Source organism: Carcharodon carcharias, chromosome 6 (genome assembly GCF_017639515.1).
Source record: "Carcharodon carcharias isolate sCarCar2 chromosome 6, sCarCar2.pri, whole genome shotgun sequence".
Classification (NCBI taxonomy): domain Eukaryota; kingdom Metazoa; phylum Chordata; class Chondrichthyes; order Lamniformes; family Lamnidae; genus Carcharodon; species Carcharodon carcharias.
In genome coordinates, this window is record NC_054472.1 from 16,477,054 (window position 1) to 16,491,994 (window position 14,941).

At 44.7% G+C, this 14,941-nt stretch overlaps 1 protein-coding gene across 1 annotated transcript in view; it reads right to left on the bottom strand.

Moving 5' to 3' along the window:
* Positions 1-14,941, bottom strand: part of bmp6 (bone morphogenetic protein 6) — a 122,129-nt gene that overhangs the window by 70,005 nt on the left and 37,183 nt on the right. Inside the window, exon 2 of the mRNA XM_041189393.1 lies at positions 6,598-6,790. Within this exon, the coding sequence (XP_041045327.1) occupies positions 6,598-6,790 (193 nt within the window). The remainder of the gene's footprint in view (positions 1-6,597; positions 6,791-14,941) is intronic.

Consider the following 14,941-nt stretch of genomic DNA (forward strand, 5'->3'; position numbering starts at 1 on the left):
TTAGCTCACCATCACCTCTCTCAACTATTCCACTGCTCGTCACCAGACATCCAGTTATTGGGTCAGCAGATATATTCTCCAATTAAATACTGGAGAGATCAAAGCTGAGGGCTTTTGGTTACCTGACCCAATATCTCCTTTCGTGGCTCAGTGTCCGATTTTGCTTTATAATGCTCCTATGAAGCACCTGGAGACGTTTTATGTTAAAGGTGCTACATAAATGCAAGTTGTTGCTATTGCCTTCCTTCCCCGCCACAAACCAACTTGCATTTATATAACGCCGTTAACATAGTAAAGCAAACCAAGGCACCTCCAAGGGGGCATTATCACACAAGATTTAACACCAAGACACACGAGGAGATATTGGGGCAAATGAAAGGGGTTAAGTTTTGAGAGGCGTCTTAAAGGAGGTAGTAAGGTAGACAGGTTTAGGAAGTGAATTCAGGAGCTTATGACGTAAGCAGCTGAAGGCACAGCCACCAAAAAAATACAGTAACAATAACAGTGATACACAAGAGGCCACAATTGGGGAACAAAGTGCTCTTAGGGGAGTTGTCGAGCTAATCCAACAATTCTGAATCCACTTGCAATGATTCCATTGCTGCCTTGGTTGAGATCAGCTGACTTGACGCAGAAGATAAACTGAACCTGGAATCTTCCTAGTCTGTATAGTTTAACATAACAGCTCATCATAAACATGTCCATTCAGCCCAAATAGTCAGAGTCATGACAGCACAGTGGTAGGTCATTCAGCCCTTCAAGCCCATGGGGTTAAATGTCGAAATTAGTAAAAGATTAATTATATTCAACAACCCACTGCAACAAAGCTATAGTGTGTGTTACAATTATTTTAAAATTATCAAGAGCTTTGACACTGTGAATCAGCAGATATAATGTTCTCTGTTTGGGGAATCAAATTATCAGAGCACTAAATACAGGACCCGTCAATCAATGGAGTTTTCCACTAGTCTGGGAGTGAATGAATGACCAAATGTGAGACGGCTTGCATTATGTCAGATATTTTCAACTTTCATCAAATAAATACACGGAGGAGAAAAATTTAAAATAAATTTCTTTATGCATGGCCTGCCTGAGCAAGGAATCTTTTGCCACAGGCAGAGCACATTGCAGCTTTTAAGAGCAATTATGATAAATATTTGAAGCAGAGAAAGATACAAAGCGAAGAGAAAGAGATCTGGGCTGTAGAATTAGCTTTGGGTTGCTCTAGCAAAGAGCTAGCCAAATGGCTTCTTTCTGCCCTGGTTCAATGGAAGGGGCTCGAGATTCTAAAAGTAGAACTTACTATGAAGAGACTACAATCTTGTCATGTCTGTGCCCAGAAGCACTAACCGAAGCACAGGATACAAATACATTTGCATGGTGACATGAAAGGCTGATCTGGTCTACCATTTTTCCCAAGACTGGCTTTTAAACCTATAATTAACCAGGTGTTTCACAGACTGGTCAGATGCATGTGATGCAACACCTCCACCCTTTCATTTGGTTTTCAATGCTGGCTACTTTGAAGCTTCCCCTTTTCTACCAGCTTGCTCCTTTTAGGCTTTGATTTTTTTTTTCTCTATCCGCTCAAACAGGGGCTTTGTACTCATGGTAAAGTTTAAAATCAAATCATTTCTCTGGATTCTCCTCTAAAACATCCTTTTCATTAGTTCATCTACAGCTCTTCCCACCAGGCGAGGGACAAAATAAAATTAAGTAACCCTGAATGTATCTAACTAACACGATTTTTAACAAGAGGCACAGCAATTAAGTACTGTTGCATTTTTACTTCACAGACTCCAACAGGATAAACCATGTTTTTTTTTGACATCCCCCACTCCCCTTAGTGATTTCCTTGTCGAGGCAGTAGTGCTCTTGCACTTCATCTGAGGGAGAATTCGGTTTTGCTTGTGAAACAAAAAGGAACCCATGATTTAATGCTAACACAATGCCACCCATTGTGCATGTTTGGCAACCTACAAAGACGTCTATTTGTTTCTCTCCAACTAAGCATGAAATTAGATTATTCATAACCTTTGAAAATATCCTCAGAGTGGATGTCTTATATCCACGCCTATTATATACATGTGCTAATAGAACGGCCAGCAGCAACCCCAGCTACTAAATTGTTATGCAGTGGACTGTAGTGTAAACTGTGCTTCAACCTGTTATAATGGTCAGCTGGAAAACCTCCGAAGCCACCCATCTGTAGGACTTCATTTCACTTGTTTAGACTACACCCCCTCCCCTCCCCACCCCCACCACTTAATAAGAAACATACAGATTGTTCGTAAATCACAACAATCAAATCCTGATCATTGCACAATTACAGTTTACCAAGAAAGACTAAGGCTAGATTTGGGTTTCAATAACCTGAAGATAAAATGTAAAAAGATTTGAAAGCCATTTAAACCATTCAGCACTTTAATCCAGACAAAACACCCTGGGTGGGATTTTCCGGTCCCACCATTGGTCGCAGGCGTGACGGGAAAACTTGGAGAGCAGCGAAAAGAACCGGCTTTTGGCCGCTCTCCAAATTTTCCCATCCCACCCACAATAACAGCCGCCGTTGGTGGGCCCAGAAAGTCCCAGCCACTCTCATTTTACAAAATGGTGACTTAAGTGTGGTGCATCAACATTAAAATATGCAAGCTATTAATATCATTCGATGGACCGTGAACTAAAAAAAAAATGAAGATGAGATTTGATGCTCGGAGTGGTTTTGGAATTCATCAGCCACGCTTGCAAGGAGTGACTTGTTTGTTTTAAAACCATGTTTGAGACTCATGTACAGTTCACGTTCTACACAAGGTCCACAAGATTCTTCACATCGAAGTAAACCGGCCTCCAAACTGAAGTGCATCTGCACACAAACACCCTTTCATATATAACAAAAACAGGAAATGCTGGCAAAACTCAGCAGGTCTGGCAGGATCTGTGGAGAGAGAAACAAAGTGAACATTTCGAGTCCCGAGGACTCTTTTTCAGAGCTAAAGAGAGGTAGAAATATGACGGATTTTATACTTTGTACAGGAGGTGGAGCAAAATAGAAGATCAGGGATAGGTGGATGCGAAGGAGAAATTTGCCAAAGATCTCATGGAACACAGGACAAAGGGCAACGCTAATGTTAAAGACTAAAGAAGGTGCTGATAGTGGCAAAAAGGTAAAATAGAAGAATGTGGTAATAGCAGATCAAGGGTCAGAGCTCTGTGAAAGCAAAACAAAAAAAACAAGTGACAGATGGCCATGTGTGTGGGGGGGATGGGTAGTTTGGGGGAAAAGGACAAAAAAAAGTTAAAATAAATAAATAAGGATAAAAACGGAGGAGTGTTTTCATGGTCTGAAGCCGTTGAACTCGATGTTAAGTCGGGAAGGCTGTGAAGTGTCTAACAGGAAGATGAGGTGCTGCTCCTTCAGTTTGAGTTGGGCTATACTGGAACATTGCATCAGGCCAAGGAGGGACATGTGGGCACGAGAGCAAGATGGTGTATTGAAATGACAAGCGACAGGAAGGTCTGGGTCATGTTTGTGGACTGAGCGAAGGTGTTCCGCAAAGCGCTCACCCAGTCTGCGTTAAGTCTCCCCAATGTAGAGGAGACCACATTGGGAGCAGCGAATATAGTAGACCAAATTAAGGGAGGTGCAAGTGAAGCGCTGCTTCACCTGAAATGAGTGTTTGAGGCCTTGAGGTAAAGGCACCTTCTGCAATTGCATGGGAAGGGGATGAGGAGTTGAGGGTGATGGAGGAGTGGATCAGCGTGTGCAGGGAATGGTGCCTACAAAATGCTGACCTGTGGGGTGGGGGGCTGGAGAGGAGAGGAGAGGTGAGCACAAGGTGTGTTTGGTGGTGGCATCACACTGGAGTTGGCGAGAATGGCGGAGGATGATCCTTTGAATGTGGAGGCTGCTGGGGTGAAAAGTGGGACAAGAGGGACAGTATCATGGTTCTGGGAGGAAGGGGAAGGGGTGAGGGCAGAGGTGGGGAATTGGGTCGGACACGTCAATTGGGTCCTGTCAACCACAGTATGGGGAACCCTTGGTTAAGAAAAAAGGAAGACATGTCAGAAGCATTGTTTTGGGAGGTAGCATCATTGGAACAGATGGACGGAGGCGGAGGAACTGGGAGAACGGGATGGAGTCCTCACACCCTGCTTCCTGTAAGCACCCAGACGAAAAGTAAGATCAGATAAATTGTTGGGGACAACTAAACAATCCATGTGTTTGTTTTTTTAAATTGTTGTAGCATTTTAGCAAAGAAATTATTGAATAAGGAAATCACTTGTCCACCATGCATTGATCCGGGAAATTAAGCCACAGCTCTGAGCAAATGCATCATGTCCTAACCAAGGCTACTGAGCAAGATTGAGGTCAGTTTAGCAAAAACATTGAAAGACAATTTATTATTAAGGAAAGTAATTATGCCCGTGAAACAGGCACTTTAAAAAATTTGTTTGAACCCTCGGCCAGGATTTTTCGGATAGTGGGGTTTCCCAGCTGGCCATCTGAAGAGTCGGTGGGAATACATCCCCACAGGCACTGTCTGCCCCACAGCCATTTCACACAACAAAGAGCATTGATTGGCTAAAGGCAGGATCCCCACCCTTGACTTGGGTGCAAGTCCTGCCTTAGAGACCGGCAGCTCTCTAAGTCCCTGCTGTGCCCGAAGCTGCAGTGGACGGCACCGGGGCAACATGAAGTCTCCAGAGGCCCAAGTCCCAGGATTCCTGGAAGGTAAGGTTTGGGGGTGTCAGAGAGCGGGGAGAGGGTTGGGGAGACCTGGGGGAGGATGGCGGGGGGGGGGGGGGGGGGGGGGGGGGTCAGTGGGTGATTGGGGTGTTGGGAGGGGACGCCAGGGAGTTCCGGTGGGCGGGGGATGGTCCTGTGGTTGCTGGACCCTAAGTGAGGGGGCGCCCGAAGTTTAAAAAGGGTGGAGCACCCCCTTCCCAACCAAGGCCAAAACCCCGATTATTGTCGGGTGTCCCCCATACCCCAGGAACTCCTCCCGTTAGTCTAAAAATTGAGGCTGGGTGGGAAACATCCCTTAAATGGCCAATAATTGGAACCACTTAAATGGCAGATGTCCTGCCTGCCCCAGCACAAAATCGCAGAGAGGCTGGGGCTGGCGAGAACCCAGCGGGAAGCCCATCCGAGGAATTTTACGCTCAACCCCCGCCTACAAGCCGGCCGGTGCGGGGGAGGGTGAAATTCAGGCCCTCTTTTTGGAGGTTAGAAATTTTAGTTACTGGGGCGAAAAATAAAAGAGGGACATCCGGAGCAGGCGTGTCAGTGTGTGAAACTGTCTCAATCAGGTCCTTCAGCATCACCGAGTGATAAAGGGGGCCCAACTGAACTGTGAACCCATCATCCGTCTTTCAAACATTGTCCGCGCGCAGATGTTTCTGTTTTTGCTTCACGTTTCCAGCCTTGTATTTATTTTTGGTCACAGCGGAAAATTTCTCAGAGTCGCACGCACTTCACAGCTCACACGACGCACTGATATTAATGAGATTCGTGCACAAGTCAGAGAAGAGGAAAGCTGATTTTTTACAATATCACGAGACATGATCAGTCCCCGAGTGATTCAGGCCTTTGCTCCTTCATCAGGACGTAACCATTACAATTTTACAAGAATAAAACCTTTTCTGGCTCAGCATCCCCAGGCCTCCGCACAATCGAGAAAAGCCAAGCCACAACCTGCTCACAAATCACAACCCTGTCTCTTTGAAAGTTACCCTCTTGGACTAGTTGTTACCCAAAACTTAAAGGGAGAACTCCTCGAAACCAAAGGCACGAACTGAAGGGTTGAAATTGGCCTTTAAAATGCGCTAATTTGTAAAATTGTACAAATTTGATTTCACAAGCGATTCAGGACCGCTGCTCCTGGCCAGAATATACAGACCTGACTGTCAACCGGGATTACCACTTATTTTCGTCAGACACAGCCATTTTAGCATGCTGCCATGTACTCTTGAAAGATCCTGTTTGCTTTCAAATAGCATGCACCCAATTCTAGGCCCCAGGCAACACCATGTTTAAGCGTTTATACTCAGTCAACACCCATCATTGCTCTGAATAGAACGGCATCTGACAAACAATACAAGAATGAATTGATATATTTGAATAGTGTGTGCTTACCTGGAATCCACTGAATACGGTAACAATTAGTAGCATAATGCAAAACAAACACTTGGAGGAGTATCACAAACATACTGCCAGAAGTTGGGTTGAAATGTCACAGCTGCTTTTAAATTGCAGACAGGAATTGCTTTTTTAAGCACATTTTTAGATTGCATTGACAACATAGCACATTGGAAGTCCAATATCCTGCATCATACAGCATCTCGATCCCTATAAACCACCAAATGAAACTTACCGGTCCATTGGTCCCAACAGGTACAAGCTAGTGAACATAATGAGCAGTTCTGTTCACCATTCTCCTGTAGACCAGTCATAGAGAAGCATCGATAGGAACTCAAGGTACTAGTTGGATCAAATCTGCAACCCACATACATTAGAGGGAAAGTCACAGGGCATCAGAACATGCCCAAATGTGAAAGGCTGGAGGAGGAAACACTATTTTCAAAGTCTGTTCTCACCTGTTGACATGCTCGTGCAGCACCTGGTAGATACTGATCTCAAAAGTTTCATTTTCAAAACGGCTCTTCACCCATTCCTTATAAATACGAAATTCTGCTGCAGTGACAGCCTCTCCCTCTGGAATTCGGGACAGGTTAAATTTATACTCCTGGTGATGCGGCTGGTAGAGAGCAAAGCCTTTATCGTGTTCAACTGCAAGAAGAAAAATAAATTGCAATTTTAAAAGTCAGAAAATCAAAATGCAAATATTTCAAATAATGTATTTATATAAAATTCCCATGAGAGTCCAACAGCTGATGTAGTTATTCAGCTCTGTAAATCAGTGATGCATGTAGCTCATAACCTAGGGCATGGCAGGGATACAGTCCGATAGCTTTGCTGTGTTGGCACAGAAAGCTCCTTCAGGTCATCTGTGTAGCAGCAGCTGTACCAGCTTATGGATGACGGGCACACAGCCTCCATTATATCACTGAGCCTGGCAACAAGGGAGAAACTTCCCATACTCAGAAGTAACTTAGCTCTTTATCCTTGCCCTTTTGTAACTTCTACCAGAGTTGCGAAAGTCTTTGTCCCAACACTCTTCCCTCAGGTTGCTCCTCAAGCCACAAAGGCAATAACAAATGATCTAACAGTCAGACTGAACCTTAGTGAGAGGCAGAGGCAGGGGGACACGCAAACATACCGGAGATCATACTGTGGTCTGTGCACATAAAGTGTGTAGAGTTATACAAAACACTAAGGTTGGGATTTTCCAGCCTCACCCGCCGCTGGGATCATCCGGCCCCGCGGGAAGTCAATGGGCTTTTGGCTGGGTTGCCCAATCTCCGGTGGCAGGTCCTGTCACCCTGGGGCTGGAAAATCCCGGCCTAAGTCTTCTTGTAGTGTCTCTCGTTTCACACGGTCGGACTGGTTTTAAAAAGACTGCAATTTCTGCGACAAGAATTCCAATGGCTTACGTTTATACAGCCTTTATATTTATATACCTTTAACGTAGGAGACATCCCAAGGTACGTGAAAGGGAAATGGAAACCAAAGCAGGAAAATTAAAGCACATTTGAAAATACAGTTCAAGAAAGCTTCCTCAAAACCCATCATTCCTGACCTGAAAACCGGTTTTATTTTTGTGAAGAGGATTTGGTAGTCTGCCTAGGAGAAAGAAATATTGGTTACATTGCGAGAAAGGTATATCAGAATTTTCTGATTTCCCCTATTATATGGCAAAACCTTATCCATAAGAACTTGCAGGAAAAATCACTCCAGCTTTTTTTTAAAAAAAAGATACAGGATTAACAAAAGCCTCCTCTGGGGATTCCCTGGGCCCACTGGAGCCCAGCAAACCACCCCCCACCCCCAACCCCTGCCAAAGCAGGTCATACTCCCTTTAACCCTCCCCACCTGACCCCTCAAACCCAGCCCCATACCCCACCTTGCTGGGGTCTGCCAGGTAGGCCCAGCCAATACCCCAGACTTACCTTGAAGTCAGGCTCCAAAAGCTCTTATTCAGGGACCGCCTATAGTCACAACAGTGGCCACCGCTCAAACCTGGTGCTGCTGGGGCCACAGAGCTGATTGGCTGACAGCTCTCTAAGGCAGGACGTCCTCCCCAGACAGGAGATTGGGGACAGCAGTCTCGACCTTAGGCAAATAACACTGATCTCAGGGTAAAATGGCAGCTGCCGGGCAGTTTTCAGCAGAAAGTCACCAACAATAAATGTCTTAGGGATTTTAAAAGATGTATCTGCACTATAAATGCAAAACAGGTGCAAAGCTTTGAGAAATGCCTGCAACCAGAAATGAGTCAGAATCCAACCTGATACCTGGGCAAAGGGATCTTTACTTATTCGTTCATTCGCATCCTGGGTGTCACCAGCTAGGCCAGCATTTACTGCCCATCCCTAATTGCCCTTGAGAAGATGGTGGTGAGCGGTCATCTCGAACCGCTGCAGTTCATGTGGTGTAGCAACATTAATAGTGCTGCCAGTGGAGGAGTTCCAGGATTTTGACCCAGTGACAATGAAGGAACAGTGATATATTTCAAAGTCAGGATGGCGTGTGGCTTGGAGGAGAACTTGCAAGTGGTGGTGCCCCTATGCATCTCCTGCCCTTCTCCTTCTAGGTGGCACAGGTCATGGGTTTGGAGACGTGCATGCGTGAAAGAGCACAGGCCCTGACTCTCCCTCCTCCACCCCACCCCCACCCACCCACGCAGGTAGCACTGAGCGTTTCCGGGTGCACGTCACGCTGGGCGGGCCTTAATTGGCCCACCCACGTAAAATGGCGGCGCGCAGCCGATCGAGGGCGGCAATTGGCTGCATGCCCGCCCCCACCGGCTCCCAACCAACCCATCCCCGACGGGGAGAAAATTCTCCCCTATATTTATTTGTGCGATGTCAACCAGGGGTCAGTCAGTAGCACCCTCGTCTCCGAGCCAGGAAGATCCGAATTCAAGTCCCGCTCCAGGGCTCGTGAACAAAAATCGAGGCTGACAGTCCAGTATCTCAGTACTGAGGGAGTACAGCACTGTCGAAGGAAGGTTTCCTAAGTCCATGACCCAATTTTAGTGTCTCTGAACAAAATTCTTACCTTGGTGTGCGGATGCATGCCTGACCCGCTTGAGCATGAAATGATGCGCGCTGACATGAGGTGAGCACCATGATGTCAACGCGCAGTCGTGCCATAGTTCATTTGGTGGGCGCGCACAGGAATCGGTAGCATGCCTGCCGTCAATTAAAAAACCTGTTAAGGCCATTAAAGTAAACATGAAGTTAAATTTTTCGCTGCCCCTCTAACCTTATGGTCGGTGGGTAGGCAAAAAGGCCAAGCGAGCTTTGCATTTTTTTGGAAACCTCATCCATGGGCTGGATGAGGTTTCCAACATCAAATAAAAATAAAATGTTTTAAATTTCACTTATAACACAACTTACGACGGAGTCACATGAGTAGGGACATGTTATAAGTGAAACTTAAAATAATGACAGAGTCACGTGAGTGGATAAATGTTTTATAATATTTTTCACGTCTTTATTTATTTATTTTTTGAAAACGCTTCATCTCCCGGAGGTAGTTCTGTGCCTCAGGGAGATTCTCAAGCGCTCAGTCGTGTGCATGTGCGAAGTTTGGGCTCGCCCCGTTTGCCCTCCTCCCCCACCCGCACAGGCAGCGCTGAGCACTGCTGCTCGCATTTCACGCTGGGCGGGCCTTAATTGGCCCTGCCAGCATGAAACCGCCTTCCAGCCTGGATTGCGGATGGCGGTCGGCTTCCTGACCAACCCCGCCCGACATGGGCTAAATTCTGCCCTCCATCACTGCCCTATTAGACTCAGCTGGATCGCTATCTGAAAAGAAAGATTGTGCAAGATTATGCAGATAAGGCAGGGGACTGACACTAGGTAGAATGCTCTGAGAGAGCCAGTGCAGACTCGATAGGCCAAATGGCCTCCTTCTGCACTGTAAAGATTCTGATTCTGTGGTCATGACAGACAACAGCCCCATGTACCTGACCCCATGCACCCTGACAACAATGGCTTCAAGAGCGTCAAACTGATTTTCTTGCCTCCCAACACCATGGCCAAGGCCCAGCCAGGGGGCGATTAGGAACCTGAAAACCCACTGACCCCTCAGTTTATCAAGGACATTAATAAGCAGGAGTACAACAACCCAACTGTACTGGAGAAGGTGTGGACGATGGTGATGGAAGCCACAACTGCTAACTGCTTCCACCACACTGGGTTCAAACGGGTTACAACTGCAAAAGGCTTCAAGAAGGAAGAGGAGCAGGGTGAGGCCAATCAACCCAATGACGAGGCACTTTTCGCTTGGGAAGCTATGGAAACTCCAGCAGTCAACCAGGGAGGTGGACAATGCTGTCCGCTGCACGACAGAGCTGACAGATGGTGCAGTTGTAGATGCAGTCTGTTCTTCTTTCCTGGATCGCACTCCCAATATTTTTCAATGCAGAGCTCTGTCCTTCCGGCCTTTTACAAGCTCAGACCATTGCAAGGTGAGAACAAATCGAATGAAGACTTTTTCCACACATTTACTGCGGTTTTGTTTGGCATTTATGAGTATGTTGTTTTTGACATAGACTATGTTTGTTGGCACATCCAGTTTCATAGAGATGCATTAAAAGTGGGAATGGATTCTCCTTGGCTATCATGAAGCTCCGTTGAACACAAATTCTGTGGGCGGATCTCCTGGGATTCGACTCCTCGGATTTTATTGTTGATCAGTCATGACGACAATGAAATTACTGGAACATCACAAAAACTCATCTGGTCCACTGTCCTTTAGGGAAGGAAAACTTCCACTCTTACTATATCTGGTTGACATGTGGTTGATTCTTAACTGCCCTCAAATGGCCTAAACATGTCGCTCCAGCTGTTAGGGATGGGCAATAAATGCTGGGTTTGCCAGCAATGTCCACACCCTCTCAATTAACTTTTTTTAAATCATAAAATGAAAGAGACGCCATCTAAATCAGCCAGCACATGACCAGGATCTAACTTAAGTATAAAGTTATTTTAACACTAGATTGTAAAAAAAAGTACAGTAAACACCAGACTAATGAATACGAGGGTTGAGCTCAGTGATCAGCTGCAGGCCCTAAAATACTGACAAACAACTGAAAATAACTTTAAAACTTAACATGATGGCATAACATTACGAAAGATAATTTATTAACTTGTAGGTTGTGCAATTGAGTAATTCAACTTCAATCCCTTAAAGAATGATGATTATTTTGCTCGAATCTGTCTGTTTTTCAAGAAAGCCACAAGCTAACAAACAAATAGATGGTCCAGTCTTAGGCAACATACACGGAGTGATTCCATGGTGAAACATCTCAGACGCAACTGCACAGCTTTCAAAGCTTAAGTGTTCCCTCTTTGGGAGCAGACTATTTTTATATAAATAAAAGCAACAAAAAAAAAAACCCTTACTTTTACAGCCGAGTTTAAACTTAGCAAAAAGGTTTGAAAATGATGAGACTAGTATTACATTGGGTTTTTAGCACCAGCTCACTAAAAGGTTTTGCAAGGACATGCGACTTTGAAGTGACTTTATGATAAGCGTTAAAGCCAAGGGACCCCGACTGCTGGAAGCATATTCGTGACGTTTTCAGAAATGGAGTTCACTTCCTGAGGAGGCTATTGATGGCTAAATGGTAGGACAAAAAGCAAAAGTAGCATGCCATTACCTGGTTAGAATTTTACTTTCATTATGTATCCCCTTCAAAGCCCTAGGAGATAAGGCGCATCACAAACTGAGAGCTCTGTGGAAATTGCCAACACAATGACTTCGATGGAGGTGGGGAATACATCTGATCAAAAAGGGCGGGGGGGGGGGTGGTAATGATGGGAAGAGAAAGGAGATGTAGCCATTTTCACAACCTTTGTGCCAATAGAATTTTAAAAGTTAACTCAATTTGAGGCAGGTTGCAATTTACAGAATATTAAATATGCCCTTCTTCTCAAGTTGTCTGCCCGAAGACATATCTGACCCATAGTGCCTCAATCTCCACCACAATTAGGTCAAGGAGGCAGGTTCTAAATCCACCCTAGCACTGACTGAACCCCATGCTATGGGAACCAATCTGATCCACACCGGCTATCCAGCCAACTGAGCCAGCCAACCAACCCACCCCCCAAGGAGTCCAAGTGACACTTTCAAATGCATATTGCAGCCCGGAGCTATGGGTAGTGATGCTGGAGGCTCCAATTTTTTTCCATCACACGACTGACCAGGAATCTCCCCCGCTCTTACTGCCTGCCATTAGCGTGTGTTGGAAGGACTTACAAGTTGATACTCAACCTGTTTGACCACATTAGGAACACACCTTCCATGGGTGTTATGTCCTGTAATGGGACTTGAACCCAAAGCCTTTGGCTCAGAGGCAGGGACGCTACCCACTGCACCACAAGACCTCTTCAAATATATCTTTACAACTGTACAGAAAACTAGGTGTTACACAGTTTGTATTCTGCACCTTTAGCATTTGAAAATGCAGTTGAAGTTAAAAGGGGAGATTTGCCTCTCATGCTTCAGATTGCAGTGCTCGGACTGCTGATACGCTTCAATAGCCAGAAAGCTTTGGGTTGATCACATAATCCTGGAACGTTGGTGGTGTGGTTTACGAAATAAATTACTTCACTTAGCTGGAGGATCTGAGTTTGCTCACTGATCTACAGCAAAACTCATTGGTTGACAGGGATCTGCGAGCAGACCATAATGCGAGACATCCAGGTGCAGCCAGCCAGCATAGTCAAAAAGCAAATGAGGCCTTAAAGTAGTTACAAGTCAAGAGAGCTTTCATGGGCAAGCTCGGCAGAATACAATGGAAATGGAAACCTGACAAAACAGGTCCAAATACACAAATTATTTAAAGCTAGTAGGAAGATAGAAATTCTATTAAAAAAGGCAAATGGGGAATGTTGGTTTTCATCTTGACAGGGCTGGAACACAAAGGGAAGTTATATGCAAAGTGACGAGAGAGCCCTTATTCAGACCCCACTTGGAATACTGTATTCAATTTGGTTTGTGTTCCCCCAGATTTAGAAGACTGACCTGATCCGGGTGTCTAAAAATACTAGTTTTTGATAAGGTAGAAACTAGTCCCCCTGGCGGGGGAACAAAGAGCAAGGGTCTTAAAAGTAGAGCCAGTCATTCAGGACCAAAAATAGGGAGCAGTTTTTCCACATTGTGGATAATGGGACAATGGGAGCTTTCAAGGCTGATCTTGAGTTTTGGCACACGAGGGTATGGAGCAAAAGCAGAGAGAGAGAGAGAGTTAGGTTGCAAATCAGCCATGATCTAAATGAATGGCAGAAAAAGTTTGAAGGGCTGAATGGCAGTCTCCTGTTCCCAAGACACCTCTCAGATCTATTTGGAATAAACTATTGCCCTTCAGTCTCCAAATCCACTGTCCCCTATTTGTTTTCTATCTGCGAAACATTAAGAAGCCTGAGCAAATACTATAGCTGTATATATTGTAGTGAAACAAACTTCCAAGTTACATTGAAATAATTCAGCATTTCCATTACAATGAAAACAGGAACAAGAGCTTTATCTAAACTGGCAACAATCTCCTATTCACTTCCACTCCCCAAAAAGAGAAAACACATATATGAAGGAAATTAAACTAGGAGTAGAAATACTGCTTTATAATTTATATTAAGAGCACTGCAGGTAAAATATATGTCCAGTATTCTAATATGCATCAATCTGTGTGCATTTGTCCACAAATCAAAGAACATCGAGTAAAGCCGAGTGAACATTTGTCATGGCTTAGGTTTTATTTATGACAAGATTCTAAGTGGGTTATAAAGTTGCTCCTGTTTGATGCAGCAGTACAACACATTTGGAGGAAATAGAGGTAGGGATTGCACTGGGTGTCATTTCCTCTTCAGTCCGGTCTCCTACCAGAACATCAAGCTGAAAAGGGCAGATCCAGGAACAGACCAGCTCACCAAACTCCAGTGTAACCAAACAGGGCACATTTTGCCCTGAGTGCACTACAAGCCCAAAACCAAATGAATTTTTCACCGACCTAGTGCCTTGTAGCAGCCAGCTTCTTCAGAAAAAGGATGCAAACTACAAAAATAAAAATCACATGCTCCCATCTTTAACATAGCGTTTTATTTTTAAAAAGTGTGCAAAACTGAACAGGATCTAACTGATTGACAGAACAGGCTCGAGGGGGCTGAATGGCCTTCTCCAGTTTGTCGAAACAGACTTATTCTCAAAATTATAAATTGAAAACAAAATCTTCAAGATGCCAGTATTGCCATTTGCTGCACTGACAATTATATTTTAAGAAAAATTGGCCTCTTCATGCATTTTTGACAGCTTTTCATCCAACTTTTATATAATAATGTTGTTTCTGCCTACAAGAAATCCAAACTCAAAACAGTAGGATGGTTGACTGTATTTACGCAGTTCTGACGTCACCTCACTTTCCAACATGCTGTTGTTTACAGCTCTGGCTGATAATACATGCAGCGAAGTTAAGTAACTTCAGTACTTTTACTGACACTTCGCAAATGTGCTAACACTTTAAGGTTTACCTAGAGGAATTGTGCTAATTGTTCACACAGAAAAATAGCATTGATGTAAGCACCGAGACCCAAGGCGCTTTACAGATAGGTGAACGGGAAACAGATGGTAACTGGGAAAGAAATCAGGTGAGGTGGAGCCGACCCCTCGGTTGAGGAGGTGGATTTTGAGGGCGTTCTTAAAAGGGAGAGAGAGAGACAAACGTTTAGCGAAGAAATTTCAGAGTAGGAGCTTTGTGACTAAAGGATTTGGTGTCAATCATGGGACTAAGGGATGGGAAATGAGTTAGGGAAC